Source organism: Abramis brama (genome assembly GCF_963993115.1).
Source record: "Abramis brama genome assembly, chromosome: 18".
Taxonomy (NCBI): domain Eukaryota; kingdom Metazoa; phylum Chordata; class Actinopteri; order Cypriniformes; family Leuciscidae; genus Abramis; species Abramis brama.
In genome coordinates, this window is record NC_139980.1 from 27,058,620 (window position 1) to 27,081,538 (window position 22,919).

General features: G+C 37.4%; 1 protein-coding gene across 3 annotated transcripts; it reads right to left on the reverse strand.

The window, feature by feature from the left end:
- Positions 1-253: 253 nt before the first annotated feature.
- On the reverse strand, positions 254-21,823 carry cad (carbamoyl-phosphate synthetase 2, aspartate transcarbamylase, and dihydroorotase). Of its 3 annotated transcripts, XM_084091506.1 has the most exons (45): positions 21,362-21,823; positions 20,219-20,358; positions 19,969-20,098; positions 19,717-19,859; positions 19,479-19,620; positions 18,743-18,914; positions 17,585-17,770; positions 17,339-17,448; positions 17,051-17,193; positions 16,683-16,814; positions 16,294-16,527; positions 15,796-16,017; positions 15,488-15,676; positions 15,278-15,402; positions 15,042-15,175; positions 14,162-14,274; positions 13,810-14,060; positions 13,379-13,625; positions 13,159-13,257; positions 12,530-12,754; positions 12,237-12,419; positions 11,491-11,709; positions 11,217-11,384; positions 10,912-11,094; positions 10,157-10,261; positions 9,795-10,037; positions 9,581-9,662; positions 9,319-9,485; positions 9,057-9,221; positions 8,644-8,775; positions 8,316-8,517; positions 7,263-7,453; positions 7,028-7,168; positions 6,359-6,448; positions 6,096-6,252; positions 5,776-5,814; positions 4,871-4,909; positions 4,398-4,564; positions 4,209-4,283; positions 2,776-2,988; positions 1,977-2,102; positions 1,615-1,770; positions 1,414-1,515; positions 1,233-1,327; positions 254-1,149 (listed from the first exon to the last, which is right to left on the reverse strand). In XM_084091506.1, the coding sequence occupies exons 1-45, from the start codon at positions 21,453-21,455 to the stop codon at positions 1,050-1,052; spliced, it is 6,771 nt and encodes a 2,256-aa protein (XP_083947632.1). In that variant the 5' UTR covers positions 21,456-21,823; the 3' UTR covers positions 254-1,049. The 3 variants fall into 3 exon arrangements, with proteins under 3 accessions (XP_083947632.1, XP_083947633.1, XP_083947634.1); XM_084091507.1 differs by lacking the exon at positions 5,776-5,814; XM_084091508.1 differs by lacking the exons at positions 4,871-4,909; positions 5,776-5,814.
- Positions 21,824-22,919: the final 1,096 nt, after the last annotated feature.

Sequence of the window (22,919 nt, forward strand, 5' to 3'; positions counted from 1 at the left end):
ATTTAAGGCTCAAAATCATGTGAAAAACAATAAGGGTTTATGTAGTTTATTTCAGTTTTCAAAATAAAAGTCTGAAGCATAGTTTAGCAACGACGTAAATTTGTAGGCCGTGAGTTCCCATTCTTTTTCTAAGTTTCTTTTAGCGGGGTTTGGCTTATTTACACACATTTTAAATAATAATAATAATAATAATCAAATAAAATGATTTTGTACTCCATTTAAAATTCAGTAATGAAAACACCATGAAAATGTTAGATTTTAGGGTGAAATTGTGGATTTCAATGTTTATTTTATTTAAATTTAACAGATGTCATTTTTGCGTACTTTGACAATTTCACCAAAGCATTTATAGCGTAGAAAACAAATAAAAGTTTCAGTCTTTCAGTCTAACAAATGTTCAGGTGCTTTATGATGATATTGTCTCCCTATATTTGGACCTGTACATTGCGTGCTTATAGGACAGGCAGACTGTATGATGTTGCAGTGGAATGACATTAAAGAGCAGAGAAAGGTCTGAAATTGCAATTTTTTTTATTTACTAAAAATACAATTACAAAAGTTTTACTCCATAATGAAGAATAATCTAGTATCAAAAGTCTGGTCTCCAAATGGAATGTCAGAATGAACGTGATGTCTGTACTGTTGTAAATGCACAACAAAAAGTAAAGAATTTACAATTATAATAGTAAGACATGTAGTGGTAAAATTGTTTCTATGTTTGCAAGATTTTTCTAATTCTGAAGTGAAACGAAACTGATCAACTGATCTATTCTAGAGTGCTACATTAATGTAATGATCTCAGATATTCAGGATGAAACTAGGTTAACCACTCTCCACTGTGGTTGCATTAATTTATATCAAATAGTCAGTATATGGAATTTTATTGTCAGTACTGAAAGGAACAAATCTGGGTACTTCCCCCAAAAAATTACACCTACTGGAGCTTAACAGAGGGTACACAAAATAAACAATAGTCATAGAATCCGTACGTTGCCAACAAAATGTTTCCCTTTACTGCCAAATGTCAAGACTAAACCGTGACGGTCCTTTCACCGACCCAGCACAGTAGCCAGAAGTGCCATCCGAATATACATCCCGTTCTCCGCCTGCCGAAAATAAGCAGCTCGAGGATCCGTGTCCACCTCCACACTGAAAACAAAATAAGATTACAAGAGACTACAAATAAAACTTTGTATTCAGCACTTTGACGTTTTGAACTGAGAATAGCAAACCTGATCTCATTGACTCTGGGAAGAGGATGCATGACCACCATCTTCCTTTTGGCTCCCGTCATGATATGTGGGGTTAGGATGAACTGCCCGAAACACTGTCAGAAAAAGTAAATCTTTTACAAAAACTTCATGATGTTTAAGAAATAAAAGATGCAATGTTCTCATCAGAAAATTTGCCCACCGCTTTGTACTCTTCTTCAGAGGCGAATCGCTCCTTCTGTATTCTCGTCATGTACAGGACGTCAGTCTCTGGGAGGGCCTCTTCAATGCTGTTAAACTCCTCCTGTGGACATAAACACATTTAAGGGAAATGCAGCAATGCAAATATTAAGCACCCAAGTAACAGTCCACTCCTGAATACATATTTTTGATTGTGACGCACCTGTTTAATGCCTTTAGAGGCCACAAAGTCAATGATCTCAGCGGGCATGGTGAGGTTTTTGGGGGCCACGTAGCGCAAATTGATCCTGTATTGAGTGAGAAGTCTAGCCAGAGAATGCACAGTGCGGCCATGTTTCAGATCACCAACCATGGTAATCTGAGATTTAAGAAAAAAGATCCAAAAATTAGAACAAGAAAGTTATTAAAGTCATAAAAACTGAGCATCTCGTCCAGAACACAGCAACATTGGCTCAACTTTGAGAGCGAGTTTGAGATGGGATTCTCAGTTTGTTGGTTTCTGTTTGGTGATGCTAGTGGAACAGAAATTGGAGAAGACAGAATATTTTTCCCATGTGAACTCACAGTCATGCCATTGACTGTTCCCAGCTCCTCTCGGATCGTAAAGATATCCAGAAGGGCCTGAGTGGGATGTTCTCCGACTCCATCACCAGCATTGATCACTGGCCGCCGACAATGCCTTGCTGCACTCTACAAACCAGAAGCACATTTCAGTTTAAACTGAGGTACAAATCAATTCATTTTTTTTAACAAACACAAAAATAATTTAATTTTTATGATGAAATATAATAATAATAGTTTTAGAAAACATGCACGGAGGAATTGTGCACAAACAAGCAAGGAATATTTATGAAGAAAATAGTCAATTTATATGTCATGTCTTAAAACTTTCCTTATCAAAAGTTCACTATCATTTACAAGCCTGGGGGGGGTCAGTGTTTTTATTTTTATTTTTACAAATGTGTATTTTTATTAATAGAAGATGCATTCAATTCCTCAAAAGTGACAGTAAAGACATTTATAATGTTAAATAAGATTTCCATTTCAAATAAATGCTGTTCTTTTGAACTTTCTATTAAGCAAAAATTAAGCAGAAAAAAACTATCCCGGTTTACACAAAAATATTAAGCAGCACAATTGTTTCCAAAATCGATCATGAGAAATTTGTCTTGATCATCAAATCAGCATATCAGAATGACTTGACTTCTCAAAAAAATGTTTAAATTGTGATAATTTCACAATATTACTGTTTTAACAGTATCAAATAAATGATACTTGCTGGTGAGCGTAAGAGACTTTTCAAAGACATTAAAACTTTTCAACAGTACATTTAAAGAAAAAAAATCATTAACGTGTGGCTCACTTCTACAGCTCCAGGTATGGGGTGGCGCAGAACAATGACATCAGCATAGCAGCTCATGGTGTGAACGGAGTCGGCCAGAGACTCGCCCTTCTGTGTGGAGGATGTGGACTCGCTGAAATGCACCACTGAACCTCCCAGACGCTGCATGGCTGCTGCGAACGAACTACTGGTGCGAGTGCTCACCTCGTAGAACATGGAGGCCATGACTTTACCCTGGGAGAAGAGGAGCAGAACAAAATTAAATGAAGAGTTTATAAGAACTTATTCCATCTATGTTAATTTGATCCCCTTCTGCAAAAGGTTCTGTTTCCAAGGGCCACAGATGCCCATTTCTAAAGGAAGAGATCTACTTCAAACTGTGACACGTCACTGCCAGATTGAACACCATCCTGACTCCAGACTGCTGCTGACTTGAGCAATTAAATACTCCTGCTGGGGGAGGTTTATGTAATGCTCAAAATGGGCTGTAATAAACTACAAATCCTCCAGTGACATCTACTCTGCTATTGGACCGAATTACACCATCAAAAATCAAAGATAATGTGGTCTACAGGACGGGTTGAATCAAGGTCCAAAATCTGCTCATTCTACTTTGTTCCTTAATGATTCTATTAACAATTATATTAGTACGAGACCCACCACCCACATTGAAGCAAATAACCAATCCTAAATCTACCATTCAAAATATTAGGGTTGATGAGATTTAATGTTTTGGAAATGTTCTCTTTTTTTTGTTCTGCATTTTTTTTAATCAAAAATACATTAAAAACAGTAATATTGTGAAATATTATTACAATTTGTTTTCTATTTTAATTAATTCCTGTGATGGCAAAGCTACAATTTTTTTTTGCATCCATTACTCCAGTCTTCAGTCACATGATCCTTCAGAAATCATTCTAATGTGCTGATTTCTAAATATTTGAAATAGAAATCTTTTGTAACATTATACATTTCTTTACAGTTACTTTTAATCAATTTAATGTGTTCTTGCTGAATAAAAGTATTAATTTATTTCCCCCCAAAAAAACTCCCTACAGAATCCAAATAGTTAAACAATAGAGTATTTAATAACAATACTAATTTTCGTGCACATTTTAAAGTATCTTATGATAGAACTCTGTGAATGTGTATATTTAACATGAATAAGCAGTCAGTTATTATTATACCGATTTAAGTCTCATGAACCATTAGTTCTCAATTTTCAATTCGAGATGGACCTGATGAAAGTATTGACGTGATTCAACAAGCAAGAACCACTCTGACCGATTCAGTCAACAAGTGAGTCATTAGACTGATTCCAAATAACAAATCATGAGCTGATTTGAATCTTTTTGACATTCATAGAAAAGAACCAGATTCAGACTCTCAAATTGACTACATTTCTGTTTTTAACAAATTTCACTTGATATTTTTTTTACTAATAGTCAGTGTACCTTCAAAATATCCAAGGGTCTCTCTTTCTGCACCATGAGACGAAGAGTATGTGCCACATTGAACAAGTGTGACATCTGAAATCCCAAGACAGACAGGAAAGATTGATGAGCCACTGTAACTACAATTCTTTTACATGCACAAAAGCAATATTTCTGGACTCGACAACAGGATAGATAACATGTCGTCACCTGTTCCTTGCTGAACTGGCGCACGGACAGGATGTGCTGGCCCACCAGCGGGTGCAGCAGCGGGGAGGTCTGGGGGTGGGGCAGGATCTGCTGCTGCCCAGCTTGAGGTGACAGGATCCTGGCCAGGGGAGGAGGGTGCGCGTATGGCTCTGCTGGAGGAGCCAATTCTGATAATGGAAGCAAAAGAACGTCACAATCAGCACACAATATTTCACTGCCGTGTGTAGCAGTCAATCTCACTTTACACCAATAAACAGGACACTGCATAAGAGCTCATTGAGAACACAAGGAACAGCATGCAAGCAAAGCACAGGCAACACAGATAAATAGACCATCATGTCTTGTTTTGATTATGATTGTGTAAAGGCTAAAATATGCCCATGAAATGAATCCAAGAAAAAAACACAGATTGGCAGAGAAAACACAAGGTAAGGGTGGCAAAGCTCTGGTAAACATCACTACAAATGTCAAACCTGTATCATATGGTGCTCTAAATGACACCTCCTCTTCAGCTGCTCGAACATTGAGGCACAAAGTAGAAATCGATTAGTAACTGTACAATTATAACTACGTTTTTCATTAATTGCCAATGAACTTTGTAAAATGTTTAGTTTTCCAAAAAACGGTTTGAAAGCTGGAAACTTATTAATAATATAAAGCAACACTCCTCTTAAAGGTGAGTCATGGATATTGCACTCTAGGGATGAGGATAAACCACGATAAAATTCCAGATGGTTAGCATTACCTTTTCATATTTTAATTAAAACTGGGAGATTTGAAAAACTCCCGGTAAATACTGTCCAGCACTAGGCAAGTTAGTAGATGAGTTGTGTTTTAAGTCACTCACTCAATTAACATTTTTTTGTTCTTTTGAAACCCGGCCTTCGTTGTTATTATTATTATTATTATTATTATTATTATTATTATTATTATTAAAAATGCATTTTCATGCAAACAAAGTGCATAGTGATGCTAATTTTATTAGTTTTTTTGGTTTTCGATATAAGACTTGGTGAAATGATTTCAGTGTGTGTATCAGTAACTTTTGAACATTTCCAGCACATTAAAAACAAAACCATGATCATGTTGGTCACTAAAATAGTCACATGACATTTTCATAGTTTCATTTCTAACACACATTTTTAAATATCTGCCTTATCCCAGCATAATCTGCAATATGTTAAAATGTAAAAATCACTAAATAACTTCTAAAAACCTGGCTTTAGCAGTATTTTGCATGCATCCAATTGTCTTAAATGACCTTGAATGAATGAAAATAAGGAAGATGGAAAAAACAGATATGAATGAATTCAGACACAGTTGCAGAATCATGAGACATATTGATTTGATGAAACTATACACATCACATGGACGTTACCCAATGCCTTTTGGCGCTGTATGGTAGATCTTTTGAAACCTGCATATCAAAAACAAGTCTTGCTTGAAATGTGAATTTAGATTAGCAAATAGTTCAGCTGAACCAAGTTTATGGGACATGCAAGCTCAAACAGACAAACAAACGACTAATGCTAGCAAACAAATACTGCCATTGTCCAAGTGAAGCACTGTCTGAATTTCAAAGTTTGTCTTACAAAAATAAAAAAGTAATTGTTAACAGATCACTGACAGTACAGTGGTTCATTTGGCACACAAACTCATGCACAATCTCTGAGCGAATACACTGCAGGTCCATAGTACCTGGAGGAAGACCAGGATCAGATGCGCGGTGGATCCGAGGAGGGAGAATGAAGCGTCCATCCCCGGCTGAACGGCGTGGGCTCGGGGCACGGCTCCGGACCACATCAACAGGTGTTGCCTGACGGGGGCGCTCAGGAGTTATTGCCTCACTCACACGCTTTAATGAACAAGCATGGTTATTTATTAGCCAGTACACATCAAAAAGCAAGAGCTGAACTGTGAACAATGCATGTCCAGGGTGTTGAACATTTATGGAATGTTACCTTAGACGCATCCTTTATCACCTCAGTTGTTCCTGCCGGGGCTGTTGACCATGTCTTCACATCCTGACCATAACCTGGAGGTACAAACACCTTAAGAGAAAGAGGAACGATTAAACCTAGAAATTGATGAGCATGTGCTCCAGACAAATTTAGCTGGGCAGGTAGTAATTACATTTGTGACAAAAGGTACCAAGTAACACGCACTATGGTTCAAAGATTTGGGGTCAGTAATATTTTGTGTCTGTGTGTGCGCGTGCGTGTGTGTGTGTGTGTGTGTGTGTGTGAGAGAGAGAAAGAAAAAAATACTTTCAGCAAGGATGCATCAAATTAATAGCAAGTGAAAGTAAAGACTTATACATTTTAACAAAATACATGCTGACATGCATTTCAAATACATGCTGTTCATTCTATTTAAAGAATCCTGAAAAGATGTTTCCACAAATTATAACAGCTCAGCTGTTTACAACATTTAGACTTTTTTTAGCACCAAATCAGAATGAATTCTGAAGGATCATGTGACACTGAAGACTGAAGTAATTATATTTTAAAATATTAAAACAGAAAAGTTATTTTTATTTTTTTCAAAAAAAATAAAAATAATTATACACATCTATATCTTACTGACCCCAACATTTTTAATGGTAGTGTATACAAGCATTAGCTCTTTACCTGTCCATCAATATAGGCCAACTCTCCTCTGAGCACCACCCTCATGACCTTTCCCTTCACTTTCATGCCCTCGAATGGCGTCCACTTTGACTTGGTGAATTGCATGTGCTTCGGAATAGTCCACTCTTGCTCCAGGTCCACCTGAAAAAAAAATTCAAGCATCACTTTGAAAATCGAAAATATTTTAAATTTCCAGGCAGCAATTTACTATCTGAACTTTGTAACTCTGAAATACCTCTACATAAGTGTCTTCTTGAGCAGGAAGAGAGAATATTCTGCTGGGGTTTTCGAAGAGCCTCTTGATGATGTCGTCAATGGTAAGGCGACCCTCGCTGACAGCTGTGAGCAGCAGAGGAAGCATGGTCTCCAGACCCGGGTAACCTGGAGGTGGTTTCTCAGAGTTCTTCTCCTCTACTGAATGAGGGGCTGCAAAAAATATATATACTTAATATGCCATCATAAATTGATGTCACGACCAATCAAGTTTGGCGTAAAAGTAAAAAAAGAAAGAAGTTAATACAGCAATGTTGCATTAAATTGATCAAAAGGACTTTAAAATAGTCACAAGATATTTCTATTTTAAATAAATGCTGTTCTTTTTAACTTTCCTTTCATCAAAGAATGCTGAAAAAGTATCACTGTTTTCTCAAAAACATTAAGCAGCACAACTGTTTTCAAAATTCACAGGAAAAAGTTATTGTAAATAATAATTTCACAAAATTACTGGGTTTTTTTTCCTTTTCTTTTTTTAATAAATGCAACCCTACCAACCCTAAACTTTTAAATGGTATTGTACATGTACGCCTGACAACAAAAAGGGTTGAAAAATAGAAGAAAAATACTATGTAGAAAAATACTAACAAATTTTAAACTGAGTACATTAGTATTTTAAAGGGTAAAATACTTAAAAGTCTAGTTAGCTTCAATGTCAGGATAGTTTGAAATGGGATTTGAAGGTGTATTTTGAACTAAAAAATAAAGCCAATTATAATAGATTATCGTATAGGACTGCTTGGATAGCTTGAAAGCCTATGGTTTTTTTTTTTTTTAATCAACCACAGGAAGGCATGTCTGTCTAATAAATTAGAAAAGATATAGAACACTAGGGAAAGAACAGGCCAAAGGTCTGTACAGGGTCTAGATGTAGCTTTAATGTTCAAGCTGAATTTACAATTTTTAAAAACTTTTTTTTGGGGGTCTCAGGTTAGTGTTTTTGAAACTGTCAAGCAAACATAATGATTTGCCTTTAGATGTGAGGCATAGCAGAAATTTTTTATCCTATTATTACCGTGGTCTGTTGCGAAACAGTCAATGATGTCTAGATTTTCCCACAGCGCCTCCATGTCCTCACGTGTACCCAACATGGGCCGCACTTGTGCTCTGCCGTTCCCAATGGCAGGCACATTATCTTCACACAGGAAGAGATGGTGAGGTGCCACTTCACATGTCACCTGGATACCCTTTTGTTTAGCAGCTCGAATGATCAGAATCTGAGAATGCATAATTTTAGTTGGTTACAAATCACAGGAACATGTAAAGAAACTGGATGAAAGCTTGACCATGAAGGTAAAATAAAATGCAGTTGTTAGACCACCACAAATAACAAGGATTCTTACCTCTTCTTTCTTGGCAATATGGCAAATATGAACAGGTCTCTGATACAGCTGCGCTACCATCAAGATTGCCGCCACTGTCTGCTTCTCAGCATGTGCCACAATGGGCAAGTGCTTTGGCCACTTTTCAAAGTGCTGCATGCAAAAAAAATGATACTTAAGATGTGACATGAAAAATTGCATCACCAAATATAAAATAAGAAAAAATATTCAAAGCAAAGAAAAATAAATACAATTTAAACAAATATATTTATGCTTTTACTCTATATGCATTTTGTATTTAAAATAATAAATGAATAGTTTAAAATAAAATTATTTTAAATAAAAAAATACATGTATTTAAAATAAAAATATAATAAATTAAAATGAAACACTGTAGTCAAACAGGTTTCCTCAGCCTCCTCAGGTCTCCTTACCTCCATCCACAGAGAAACATTGTCCATTTTTAAAGTGGAGTATGTGTCATTCAAGTACATCTTCAGACCAGCTGTAGAGCTTGCAATGGACGGAAGTAGTGTTGCATTGTCAGATGACGCCCCCACGAAAAGAGCATAATCACAGCGGCACCCAGCTTTGGCAAGCTTGACATATTCATGACAGAAAAAGAGTCAATAAACACAACTTCCCCATTTGTTTTCATGTTAATAACCAATCAAATCTGTAATTTATTGATGTTACCTTCTGTGCAACAGTGAAGGAGCTGGGGTCAATGATTGCAGGGTTAGTGTTGGGCATGGCGCACACCATGGTGATTCCTCCAGCCAGGGCGGCAGCAGTGCCCGAAGAGAAGTCCTCTTTATGGGTGGCACCAGGCTCCCGCAGATGCACATGGACATCAATCAAACCTTTCGACATACAAGTATGAATGGCATCAACCATCATAATTTATTTGTTTTGACAAATTAAAAAATAACATCTGAAAAGACGCTGCCATACTCACCAGGTAAACGGATGAGTTTCTGTGAAGTCATGCTGTCTACATGAGTCTTTACACGAGGAGCCCGACCAATTTGCCCCAGCGCCTGCCAACCCCAAATACATTTCAATCTTTCGATTTTTATGGGTACAAGTTAACAGCATGTAGTTGATTTCAAAGCGAATAAAATCTTTTAACTTTGTGGGGTCGTCAGCAGTGTGAGTGTGTCACTGCTCACCTGAACAAACAGCTTGGTGCATTTGATGTCAGTGATGAGTGGTACGGAGTAGTCAATGGCCATTCGACGAGTGCGGTAACCTTTGGTCACAAAGGAGGACAAGCGTCTTCCACCTGAGTTCCTCATAGAAAGATTAATGACCAAGTCAAAATGGTTCTCCTCTAAATAGTCCATGATGTTCCTCTGTTTGTCCTTATTATGGCAGTCACTCTCCTCTTCAAAAGGCCAGTCCACTGCCATCACCTGATCAGAGACAGATAAACAAATGGAATAGTAAAACAGCACATTTTGTCAGCTCAAACACTAAAAAAGTTAAGCACTAGACATTTTAAGTTAGGGTATGTTGTGTTATTCCACGGTACCTTAATTCCATGTTCAGTGTAATAGTCAGCGGTGCCTACACTGGCATACAAGTTATAACCCAAACTCTCCAAAGTCTGGACTGTGGGCAGAAGCTCGCTTTTATTCTGAAAGAATTTAAAATGAATACATTTTTTCCATTACAATCAGAAACTTGATTTATACATTCTCTAAAGAAAGTGAGAGTGAATGTGCAAAACATGCTCCACTATAATACAGCATTCCTGGGTGTTGCCATGTAGTTGCTAATGTGTTCCAAGTGGTTTTAAATGTGCTGATATGCAGTTGCTAAGGTGATCTGGGAGGTTGCTAGGATGTGATTTGTTTGAAGCCCAATTGCTTAAATTTTAATTCTGTCATTACTCACCCTCAAGTTGTTCCAAATATGAGTTTCTTCTTTTGAACACAAAATAACTTATTTTAAATAACCAGACAATGCAACACGACTGGGTTGTTGGCAAGAATTAAAAAAATTACACAAGCATAAAGGCCAATAAAATGGTGCATAAAACAAACTCTTAAGGAAAACAAAAAATAAAAATAAATCCGCTCCATAGCGGATTCCAAGAGATCAAGGGTTTAGGGTGTTCCATTTAAAACCAATTCAAAGTGTTCCACCAGTAGTGGGCACTCGCGCAACGTAAGCAATGACATACATCCAAGTGAATGACACGGAGGAAACTTAGAAAAAAAGTGGACTTATACGCAACCAAACTCAAGTGAGTCAACTGAGTCATGCTGTAAAGTAACTCGTTACCTTGTAACTACCAATAGAGAGAAGAATATTCTTTTTAGGGATTTTGAAGCCGGTGCTGAGCATGGCTTTTAGATAGGCCTCATATCGGTTCTCCCCAAAGCAGGCCACTTCTCCAGTGCTGGTCATTTCAACACCCAAAACCACATCTGCCCCAGCCAGCCGTGAGAAGGAGAACTGAGGAACCTGAGGGCCACACACAGATCAAGCTTATGTAGATCTTGGAAAACAGTGGGATAGTTCAGTTTAAGTATTCCCTTTAAAAACAGACATCATCAAGAGTTAACAGACATTGTGAAGCTTGTTACCTTAACTCCCACAATGCCAGTCCCCTTCATCAGCCCAACAGCCTCAACTTCCTCTCCCAAAATGACTCTTGTTGCTAGGGCAACAAGATCGACACCAAGTGTTTTGGACACATAAGGGAAGGAGCGTGAAACTCGCACATTGCATTCTATCACTTTCAGCTGATCATCCTGTTGACAAACACATGCAATTTAGTTTCAGCAGCAAATATTTTGAAACATACTCTTCCTACCTATTAAAAATGTCTGCTAAATGAATAAATCTAAATGTAAACACCTTGGCAATGAGCTGCAGGTTGAAGGGGCCGGTAACCTGAAGCTCCTGGCCGATAGCGTGAACGATCATCTTAATGCGCTCCATGGTTTTCTGGTTGATGTCCTGAGGGGGAGTCACCAGTGTGGCATCTCCAGAATGCACCCCTGCGTTCTCCACATGCTCAGACACAGCTATGGCAATGACCACCCCATCACAGGCCACGGCATCCACATCTATTTCCTGATGGCCATATATCACATATCACAAAATTAAGTGCACAAAGCTTGCCACCACAATAGCTTACACAGCAGTACCGCAAAAAGCAGAAATAAAATATAAATTCACGGAACAAGTACTACAATTAATAAAAATAAATGAATGCTAAATAGAAATACATAAAAAAAATTACTGAAACTAAAATTAAAACTGAAGATATAAAAATAAAAGAACTCAAATATTGAGAAGTCATATGAGAAGTTATCATACAATCTTTCTCTTCCATTCCCAACTTGAGCAACTGTAAAAGCAAAATAAGACTTTTGGCATGGAATGAAGTTATTGTACAACATTCACAGCTCAGGTGATGACAGTGGTTAAAAACCTGTTCAAACAAGCAATTCATTTTGCACCAAATGACTGTATAAGTTAACCTAGTAATTAACTCCTGCCTCTCCCATATATGCACATATTTTACAGAGAACTGGAACTGCCACAAAAATTAAGTCTGTAAAAACATCTCCCTCTTTTTTTTCTTTTTTTTCACTAACCTTGGCTTCCTGGATGAATTTGGAGATAACGACAGGGTGTTCCTTTGACACGGCAACAGCACTGGTCAGGAACTTTTCCAGTTCACTATCTGAGTAGGCAACGTTCATAGCAGCCCCGCTGAGAACATACGATGGCCTCACCAAACAGGGGTAACCCACCGTCTCGCAGAAACCTACTGCAGACTACAAAAGAAATGTCATGGGGATATTTGGAGTAACAAGCAATTAGAGAAGAACTTTTAGAGTGTTCTTGGTATTCCTTGAAAGTTGAATGAATTCTCTTTATAACATACCTCAATATCAGAGAGCTCTTTCCATCGGGGCTGGCTGATTCCGATTGTGTCCAGCATCCTGGAGAATTTGAAGCGGTTCTCTGCAGAGTCAATGAACTCAGGTGAGGTGCCCAGGATCCTGCACTGCTGTCTATGCAGAGACATGGCGATGTTGTTGGGCAGCTGTCCACCCATGGACAGAATAACTCCCTCTGGGTTCTCCATCTCATATATGTCCATCACCACCTGTGATTAAAACCAGGTGTACTAAAATAATTAAAACTCAATCTCAATGATACTAAAATAGCACTAATCATTAATAAATGCTACTTTACACACATTATAAGGTACCGTATAAAAGATGGATATTCAATTTGAGATTTACAAAAGATTGCATTATTAATTTAACAACACTGTAAAGGGTTTAAAAGATTGCCTTTGCCATTGTCTAACATCATGTCTAAATCTGCCTTAAAATTAATCTAAATGAATATGGAGAAATAAGATTCCAGCGTAAAATCTCTAATATCAGCAGTTAAATGATAGGGTACCAATATATTGTGCATCCCTAATTCTAAGGAGATTAAAGTATATATTTCAGTTATCAGTATAACTGCTGCTGATAAACAAGATCCACATTAATCTCTTACCTCAAAGGAGATCTCATCAAAATACAGTCTGTCGCACATATCATAATCTGTGCTGACTGTTTCTGGGTTGTAGTTCACCATAATTGTTTTGTATCCCATCTGTGAAATAGATTAGTTCACAAATACACACAAAAATTTCACAAATTTATGATTTTATATTTCCTGCTTTAATTCAAGTCACATAAAAGGCACATTTTATGCTTAATACAGATGGGCTCACCTTCCTCAGCTCCATAATACACCCAACAGCGCACCAATCAAACTCCACGCTGCTTCCGATGCGGTAAACCCCAGAGCCGATCACCATGACATGGGACTGCTCGAAGACCACATCGCTTTCTGAGCCATTATAGGTCAGGTACAGATAGTTGGTGTGGGCGGGCCACTCGGCAGCCACTGTGTCAATCTGTTTGACCACCGGAAGAATCTTCCAGTCTCGCCTCATCTTCCTCACAGCCAGCTCAGTGCTGCAGTGGGGGAAAGAGCAGGAACCTTACAGTTTTTCTTCTACAGTTCTACTGCAGGCCATTTTAACTATTCCTTGTACAAACAAGTCTTGAAACTTAAAACGGTTTGATTTTGCAAAAGAAACATCAAACGCAGAAAGCATTAACATCTGTGAGTTATTGCATGAACACTTTTCCTGGGTACCTTTGCACAGCTTGGGCAATCTGTTTGTCAGAGAAGCCCAGCTGCTTGGCTTTCCTCATGACCTCAGGTGGCATTGCACTCTCATCCTGATTATACATCTCCAGAAGCTTCTCGTGGTCTGCAATGTTCTTCATTTTATGCAGAAACCAGTGGTCTATCTTGGTCAGCTCATAAAGCCGGTCAACTGTGTAGCCGGCACGCAGCGCAGCTGCCAGAACAAAGATGCGCTTGTCTGTGGGTGTCTGCAACTCCTGAGATACAAGACAAAATATTTTGTTTTCATGCATCATTTTTTCAGCCTGTTGCATCTGACTTGGGAGTGAGATGGAGGATTTGTATTTTCAGTACAAACCTCTTCAGACACTGGTTTGATTGTGTGATCGAACCCAACGCAGTTCTCATCCACCATTCTCAAAGCTTTCTGGAAGGCCTCTTCAAAGCAGCGGCCGATGGCCATCACTTCTCCTAAGATGGAAGAGAGTGCTGAATGAGATCACAACATACCATTTTGTCAATTAAAACTTTTAAAGAATACAAACTACGCCATTTAAAAATGCACACATTGAATAATGTGTTGTAATGCATTAAAAAAATATATACCACTTTTAAAAAGATAAATGGCCCTCTTACAATAACAATCAACTTAAGGTTTAACACCACATTTATCAAATGAGCAATAAGGCCTTTAATAGTAATATATGCTAATATAAAAGGCCAAGCTTATATATAAACACACATACATACATACATACACACATATATATATATATATATATATATATATATATATATATATATATATATATATATATATATATATATATATATATATATATATATATAGGTTCAAAAATATTGCAAAATTCATAACCCCAACCAAATCCCAAAACATAAATGCAGGTTTGAGAGATATTTTAGTATTTATAAAATATTATATTATTTATTAATAGTTTGAATAAGCTTTTTTTGTATTTTACAGTTTTCAATTTTAGTTGTATTATGTGCTGTTGTCATATTTATTATTATTATTATCATTGTCATTTTAGTACTTAGGCAACATTTCTAATTTATGTATTAAAAAAAAAAGTTTTTCCATCTAACATCTTTTATTGCAGCTTTATTAAAATGAGCAAAAATAAACTGTAATCGTTTTAGTTAACAATAACAACACTATATTGAGAATTATAATATACAGATCTCCACTGCAATTTATTTCCATGTAGGATGCTCACCAACGCTCTTCATGGAACTGCCAATTTTAGTGCTGACTCTAAGGAACTTGCTCAAATCCCAACGAGGAACCTTCACTACACAGTAATCCAGACTAGGCTCAAAGTTGGCTGTAGTGGAATTTGTCACCGAATTCCTGGAAAACAGTCACTTTTAAGCAACTTTGAAAATAACAATACTCAAATTGTTCTCAAATTGGACATTCAGTATAATAGCTCATTTTAATGAAAGAACTCACTTGAGCACAGGCAGAGGGATTCCCAAGCCGAGCTTAGCGGCCACATAGGCCAGAGGGTAACCTGTGGCCTTACTGGCCAATGCAGAGCTTCGTGAGAGACGAGCATTGACTTCAATGATGTAGTACTGCCAAGACACAAGCATGAGATTATGGGTTGACCACTACTCCCTAAAATCCATTATTCCTGGATGATACAAGTGACTGAATTACCTGCTCAGAGTCAGGATTTAGGGCATACTGAATGTTGCACTCTCCCACAATGCCCAAGTGGCGAACAACTTTGATGGCCGTGTTTCTCAGCATATTGTATTCATAGTCGTTCAGTGTCTGACTAGGAGCCACCACTATTGACTCCCCAGTGTGGATTCCTAGAGGATCGACATTCTCCATGTTACAAACCTAAATGAAAAGATCTCAATTTAGATAAGAAAACATGGGAAAATATATACTGGTAAAATGTGAAGGCCAAGTCTAAATGTCAGAATAAAAGGGAAACCACAGCTCTAGGCGCTTCGTACCGTAACACAATTGTCATAGGCGTCCCGTACCACTTCATACTCAATTTCCTTCCAGCCTTTAAGCGATTTGTCAACCAGGACTTGTGATGTATGAGCAAAGGCCTGGGTAACTAATGTGATCATTTCATCTCTATTATTGGCAAAGCCTGAACCCAGTCCACCCAGGGCAAACGCAGAACGGACCAGAACAGGATAGCCGAGTCTTTCAGCAGCAGCGACTGCCTATCGGAAACACGAAAAAAGTTGGACCAAGCATACATTGAGAAAATTTAAATTTCTAAACATTTTAATAGTAATAAAAGCACAATATGGATGTAATATAATAATGTATTATTTTTATTTATTGTCATTTTCATAAATAGCTCTCTATACATGCAAAAACATTATAAGGCTTTATATTTTAAGAAGAGTCTCTTGCAAATGAATCATCATAACTGGAAGTCCTAGACATAAAAATATTATGAGATTTCCCAATGTACAGTAGATTAATGAGCTAACCTGTTCAACAGACATGGCCGCTTCACTGGGGGCAACATGCTCATTGATTTCCTCCATCTTCTCCACAAAGATCTTCCTGTCTTCAGTCATCTCTATGGAGGCTACCGGGGTTCCAAGCACACGCACTTTGTATTGTTCCAACACTCCTTGCTTAGTGAGCTCCACACCACAGTTCAAGGCCGTCTGACCTCCGAATGTGAGCAACACTCCATCTGGACGCTCGTTCTTTATCACCTATTTGAAGGGTAGAAGGATGCAGGTTTGTGCTAAATTTTCAAGCTCTTAAGTCAAAACCTAAATTTTGTGTTAAAAGCATCATTTCAGTTTTCAAAATCTGTCATGAAAAGAATGCCTAGTGAATTACTCTGGGATGGACAGCTTTCTCCTACCTGCATGACATAATCTGGTGTGATCGGGAGGAAGTAGACTTTGTCTGCTAGGCCCTTTGAGGTTTGTACTGTGGCAATGTTTGGGTTGATAAGAATGGTTTGGATGTTCTCCTCTTTTAGAGCTTTTATTGCCTGAAAAAGAAAATTGGGGGGAAAAGATGCTTGTTAAGTTTAACAATTTTGGTTTAATTTGTTACACTGATGATTAAATTTCTCCTTTAATGTTGGCTTTCCATATTCAGTCAGAAGCTTCTTTTACATAGACCAAGCAAGTTTCAAATTAATGGAGGAAACTGAGAAAACAATAATAAACAGCTGGCTTGTGAGATGCACTCCACACAGTCTCTAGGGTTTTCTTTGATACTCACCTGAGACCCAGAATAGTCAAACTCTCCAGCCTGTCCAATGGAAAGCCCTCCTGAACCTAGAACCAGAACTTTACGAGGCCGAACAAACGCTTCCGGGTCAGGAGATCCAGGATAAGTGAGGTGCTCTGTTAGTCTTTCCTTAACTGTATAAAAGATTACAGTTTGAGTAATAATTAGCCATGTAACCATTAGTACACTATAGGAACATTTGCAGAAGTGACAAACAAGAATGCAAACAAGCCTACAAGAAGTATGATAGCTTTACAGGCATACGTCATAACAGATCACCTGATTTTCCAGCTTTGCCATCTTTTACATCTTTGACTGTATCCAGAAACACATCAAAGAGAGTAACAAGGTCTGTGGGACCCGCCATGTGTTCAGGATGGAACTGGACACTGAAAATGATATAAATAGATATGATAATACAGATATAAATTTTCATCAATTTAATACATTAAAAACATTTATACCCATTTTTACTGTATTCATGTAAATATAAACAATAAACACAAATGAGAAATGAAGGCAAACCTGAAGAGTGGTTTGTGGTTATGAACAATGCCCTCACTGGTTTGGTCATTGGCGTTGGTGAAGAGCACATCCCAGTCTTCTGGGAGAGTCTGGGGATCCACAGCAAACCCATGATTCTGAGACGTGATGAAACAGCGATTTGTTCCTTTATGGATGCAGGGTTGGTTATGGCCACGATTACCATACCTAAAATACATGGGGACAATGAATGAAGTTGTAGCTTTTAAGATTCACAAGAAGAAGATACATTGCTTGACAGACATAAGCCATCTCTGAATGAACCTGCTGACAATCCGCTTTTGAAGAAAGGGCATGAAAGAATGCCTGAGACTGGCATCACAGCCTTGAGCACATGCAAACAAAGCAACTATCCCAGGACTCTTATAAAAACAACGACGCTTATCCCAGGAGTAACGCAGTGGCTCCTGTCTAGATGGCTGAGCTCAGCATAAACTAGATTTCACACCTTGTTGGTTTTTCATGAAAACTGGAATGGCATGGAAAAGGCCAAGGAAACAGTCTTTTGTTCCCCTGCAAACACTATAATCCACTGACCATAGCGTGATGCTGTCTGGTTCAGTTAAACTGCAAAAATCCTATATTTTTTTCTGTAACGATCTTGTTTAACTACAAAAATCTAATTTCCCTGAGAACAAATTGAACAAGATATTAAGACTTTTCAAATTTTATCTTTAACATAAGAGCATTATACTATTAAAAGAATAACTTTCTAAAAATCCTCTTTATTAAATTTTCCTGTAGATGCAAGTGTTAAAACGGCATTAATGCATTAGAAATAAATATTTTATTTTTGATGTATGGATAATACATGTAAAGATAAATGTCTATTAAAACCATACCACATTAAAACATTTAGCCATTATTCACCCTCATGTCATTACAAAACTGTATGACTTTCTTTCTTCTGTGGAACGAAGATTTTTTGTGTCAATACAATGGAAAGTCAATGGGCTCCAATGTTGTTTGGTTCCCAATGTTCTTCAAAATATTGTTCCAAAGAATAACAATGCATGCAGGTTTGGAACGACATGAGAGTGAGTAAATAACAGAATTTTAGTTTTTGAGTGAACTATCCCTTTAATAAGAAATGTGCATTAATACTCAGCGGATAGTGAAAAATATGAATGGATTGCTTACTTCATTTTGTATGTTTTTGCACCAATGACCAAAGATAGCAGCTGATGGCCCAGACAAATCCCAAAGACAGGTTTGGGATTCTCCACACATGCGACCTTCCGTATGTTCTCTACAGTCTCCTTACAGTACTCTGGATTGCCAGGACCATTGCTGATGAACAACCCATCAAAGTCTAGAGAGAAACAGAAGCAATACCGAAGTGATAACATTTTCATTCTCCTAAAATAGTAGATGACACTATCTTTAAAATGTAACAAAACACATCCTTCTAGGGCTGTGCAATTAATCGTAATTGTTTTTTATTTTGGCTTCCAACAATTAAGAAAAAGATAATCGAGGTAAAGCGATTATTATGCTGCTGCCACATTCAGCTGTGCGCTTTCGTTCCTCCCGAAGTCAAACTTAACATACAAATCAGCTGAATAAGTGAATTGCAAAGGTTAACAGTTGTTAAACTTCGGAACGTGACTGATATTAAACAGTGTCATGAAAAGCACATGAAGCCGCCTAAACGGTCAAATAGCATACATACAAAAATGTCGTTTTGGTAAATATCATCGTAAACCTAGTATTATTTTTTAGTAGGCTATCGATAATTTTACTGATATATAACATTACTCATATCACGGATTAAGACTTTGATCATATCGGCCAACAATAATCATGCTAAATTGTGATTTCAACATGGACCAAAATAATCGTGATCCGTTATGTGGAGAACAGCACCATGGCTCACCATTGCAGTCCAGAAGATGATCCCAGGGGACAACGGTGACCCGGGCACCTCTCTGGCACAGGCAACGGATCTGGTTGTATTTTATTCCACAGTCTATGGCAGTGATTCTCACTGTTCCCTCTGGATTAAAAACTTTTGGTTCCTGTTGGCATAAATAACACAAGAAATAAAATGTTTTTAAACAAAATTAAATCATATTAAAATTGATCTGAAAACATTATCAAAGCTAGCCACCTACTTTCATGGAAACTTCTTTAACAAGGTTTCGGGTGTCCGGATTGTCAAACGGAATGTCGCTGGCTGAAGTTCCTTCCACCACAAGTTTCCCCAACATGGTTCCCTTTTCTCTGATCTTTTTGGTCAAGCTTCGAGTGTCAACCCCTAATTTCACAGGAAGAATAATTTTTGTGTTTCTGATTAATGCTAAAACCTAAACCAAATTACTTGCTTTACTTCGTAAGCAAAGCAAGCGACGTCTGCACTGACTGACCTTGGAGTCCAGGGATGCCTTGCTCTCGCAGCCACTTATCCAGAGACTTGGCGGAGCTCCAGTGACTGGGATTCTCTGAGACCTCCCCAACAATGAGAGCAGCAGCATGGATTCTGGAAGATTCAAACCACTAGACCACAAAGAGGAACATTTAGAAGAAACCATACCAGTAGTATTAGAATAATCTGTTTTAGAAAAATTATGTACTATTAAGAAGACTATTAAGAGAGGACACGAGAAAGGAAAAAACCTTGCTGAGTCCAAACTCTCCATCCTCATCTTCAGGAACACCATAATTGCCAATCAACGGGTACGTCAGAGTAAGTATTTGAGACTTGTAAGAGGGATCTGTGAGAGCCTCTGGGTAACCCACCATTCCTGTCTGGAAAACTAAGGACACACAATGTACGACTTAGGGATATCAAAAGTACTGGTACATCAGTACGAACATCAATACATACAGTATATATATATATATATGTGTGTATATATGTATATGTGTGTGTGTGTGTGTGTGTATGGAAACATGCCATTGTTTTGACTTTTTTTAATTTGTTAGAATTAAACTTAATAAAGAGGCCTTAACAGAATATTAATTGCTGTGGTATAAAATTGTATCAAGAACAGTGAAATTCTACAGGTTATTGAAATTTTAACATCATGACTATCCTAGTAGGACTACTGGTTGGGGTAGGTTTTGTCATTCATATATCCTGCAAAAATCCATGTCTAAATAAATAATGAGCATGAACATGTCAGACCTCTGACCTGCAAATGTGTTTGCATTTAATTGGTCTTAGCCTTGAAAGAAAAACATTTATACAAGGCAAACTTTTGGACACACCGCCTACTTGTTCTTTCTTTTTTATTATTTTTTTAAATCACATACAAAAAGTTTTGCAAAAAATAAAATAAAAAGTAAAACATTTTTGTAATGGGGCCAGTGAAATTCCTATTGTTGAGCCCCGATCAACTTAATGGAGTTATCTAAATTGGAGGTGCTTTTTAAACCATGTTTTTCTATTGAAAATTATTTTATTTTAAATAATGGTGACTACATAATTCTCACTGTAGACAAATAAAAAATAATATGGCAAGACAAAAGATCACGAACTTTCGTCTAACGATTTACCACTGAACCAAAAACAATGTCTGGGATGTCATAAATGTGGCTCCAGAATGCCCTAGGAAGTTGCTACTGGTGAGGGTTTACTTTAAAACGTTTAGCGCGAAATCAGACACGTGTAACTTACTTCCTGCTCATCTTGTTTATGAATCACTTTCCGGTTAGAGGACAGGAGGGAGAAGTGTATTATAAGGAGCAGTGGCAGAAAAAAAAGGGCTGACAGGGACACACATTTCCAGTATATTTCCTTTGATTTATTTCACTTACCAACTTCGCCAGACACTGAGGATACGGCACCGAACAGACGGCCTTTAAATGCTGTCCCGTCCTCCAATACTAAAGATGCAATTTTCTCCGACATGGCTAAATGTTAGTACTTCTAAAAGCAAAAGAATAATCACAGCGAATATCTAGGCTTAAAAGTTGTGAACCGAAGTGGCTGCCCCGTAATGCGTATGTTTTCCCCTTTCCGCCGAAGTTCCCACGTGAAAACCACGCTGCTCAAGATGACGTTCACCCGGATGCGTAGTAAATATATGTGATCTTAGATTTCGTTGTCTAGGCCAAAAACCATGCTGTCCTGGTGTAGAAGAAGCTCATTGGCCGGTAACGATGTTTTATTTAGGTTAAAGCCAAAAAAGGGTCCAGAGGTCAATAGAGAGAAGTCCACGCTCTGCTCCATTCACAGCAGCGTGGAGCCGTGCGCGTGAACTTCAGTTGGTTTTATACGAGCGTGCAAAACTACTGCGCGTCAGCACGACGTCAAAGGTGGGGGAAGTCCTGACCCAAAGCTGTACTTCATTCTCAAAAATGACCGACCATGAGGCTTTACCTTCTTTATTTGACCTGTGGGCAATCTGGGCATGGTCCGGGAATAATTTTTTTTTTTAACCTGTTGGCCTAATAAGGGAATCTTACACAGAGGGATCCAGGTTACCCCCAAAAATATAACAAAAATTAGGGTATATTGTGTTTTTATAACTACACAAGTGTAAAGGTTATATGCCAGCTCTAGAACTATTGGTATTCTCAATTAAAGGTAGGGTAGGTAATTTCGAAGAGGCTAGCAATTGACCCTTTTCACATTTCCAGGTTTCTCAAAAGCGGAATTCGTAATAGTTGGGTAAACTTCTATAGCGGTGAATGAGAGACTACATTAAATATATTTATTTTTATTAGAAAAACTCAATAGAGAGAGATTGATACCGGCAGTCAGAAGAGATAAAGATGTCAACTTTACTGTCACTTCATAGCCACTGTAATGGAAACACACTCACAGCATGCGTTAACTAGTTTTTTGTAATTTGATGCAAAGGTAATAAAATACTAAGTGTTGTAAATGTTCATATATATATATATATATATATATATATATATATATGAACATTTATATACAGGCCAAAAGTTTGGAAACATTACTATTTTTAATGTTTTTGAAAGAAGTTTCTTCTGCTCATCAAGCCTGCATTTATTTGATCAAAAATACAGAAAAAAATGTAATATTGTGATATATTATTACAATTTAAAATAATTGGTTTTCAATTTATTATACTTTAAATTATCATTTATTTCTGTGATGCAAAGCTGAATTTTCAGGATCATTACTCCAGTATCACATGATCCTTTAGAAATCATTCTAATATGATGATTCATTATCAAAGTTGGAAACAGTTCTGCTGCTTAATACTTTTTCACAACCTGTGATACTTTTTTTAGGATACTTTGATGAATAAAAAGTAAAAAAATAAAAATAAAAAAAAAAGCAAAAGTTTTAAAAATAGAAATCTTTTGTAACAACAATATACACTACTGGTCAGTAATTTGG

What these genes read in the sequence shown, in the direction of transcription:
- cad (XM_084091506.1), bottom strand. Translation starts at nt 21,455, where the DNA reads ATGTCGGAGAAAATTGCATCTTTAGTATTGGAGGACGGGACAGCATTT. An exon ending in TTGACTATTCTGGGTCTCAG is followed by an intron (nt 16,815 to 17,050) that starts GTGAGTATCAAA and finishes TTTCTTTTTCAG; the next exon opens with GCAATAAAAGCTCTAAAAGA. An exon ending in TAGAGCACCATATGATACAG is followed by an intron (nt 4,565 to 4,870) that starts GTTTGACATTTG and finishes TTCCATTATCAG; the next exon opens with AATTGGCTCCTCCAGCAGAG.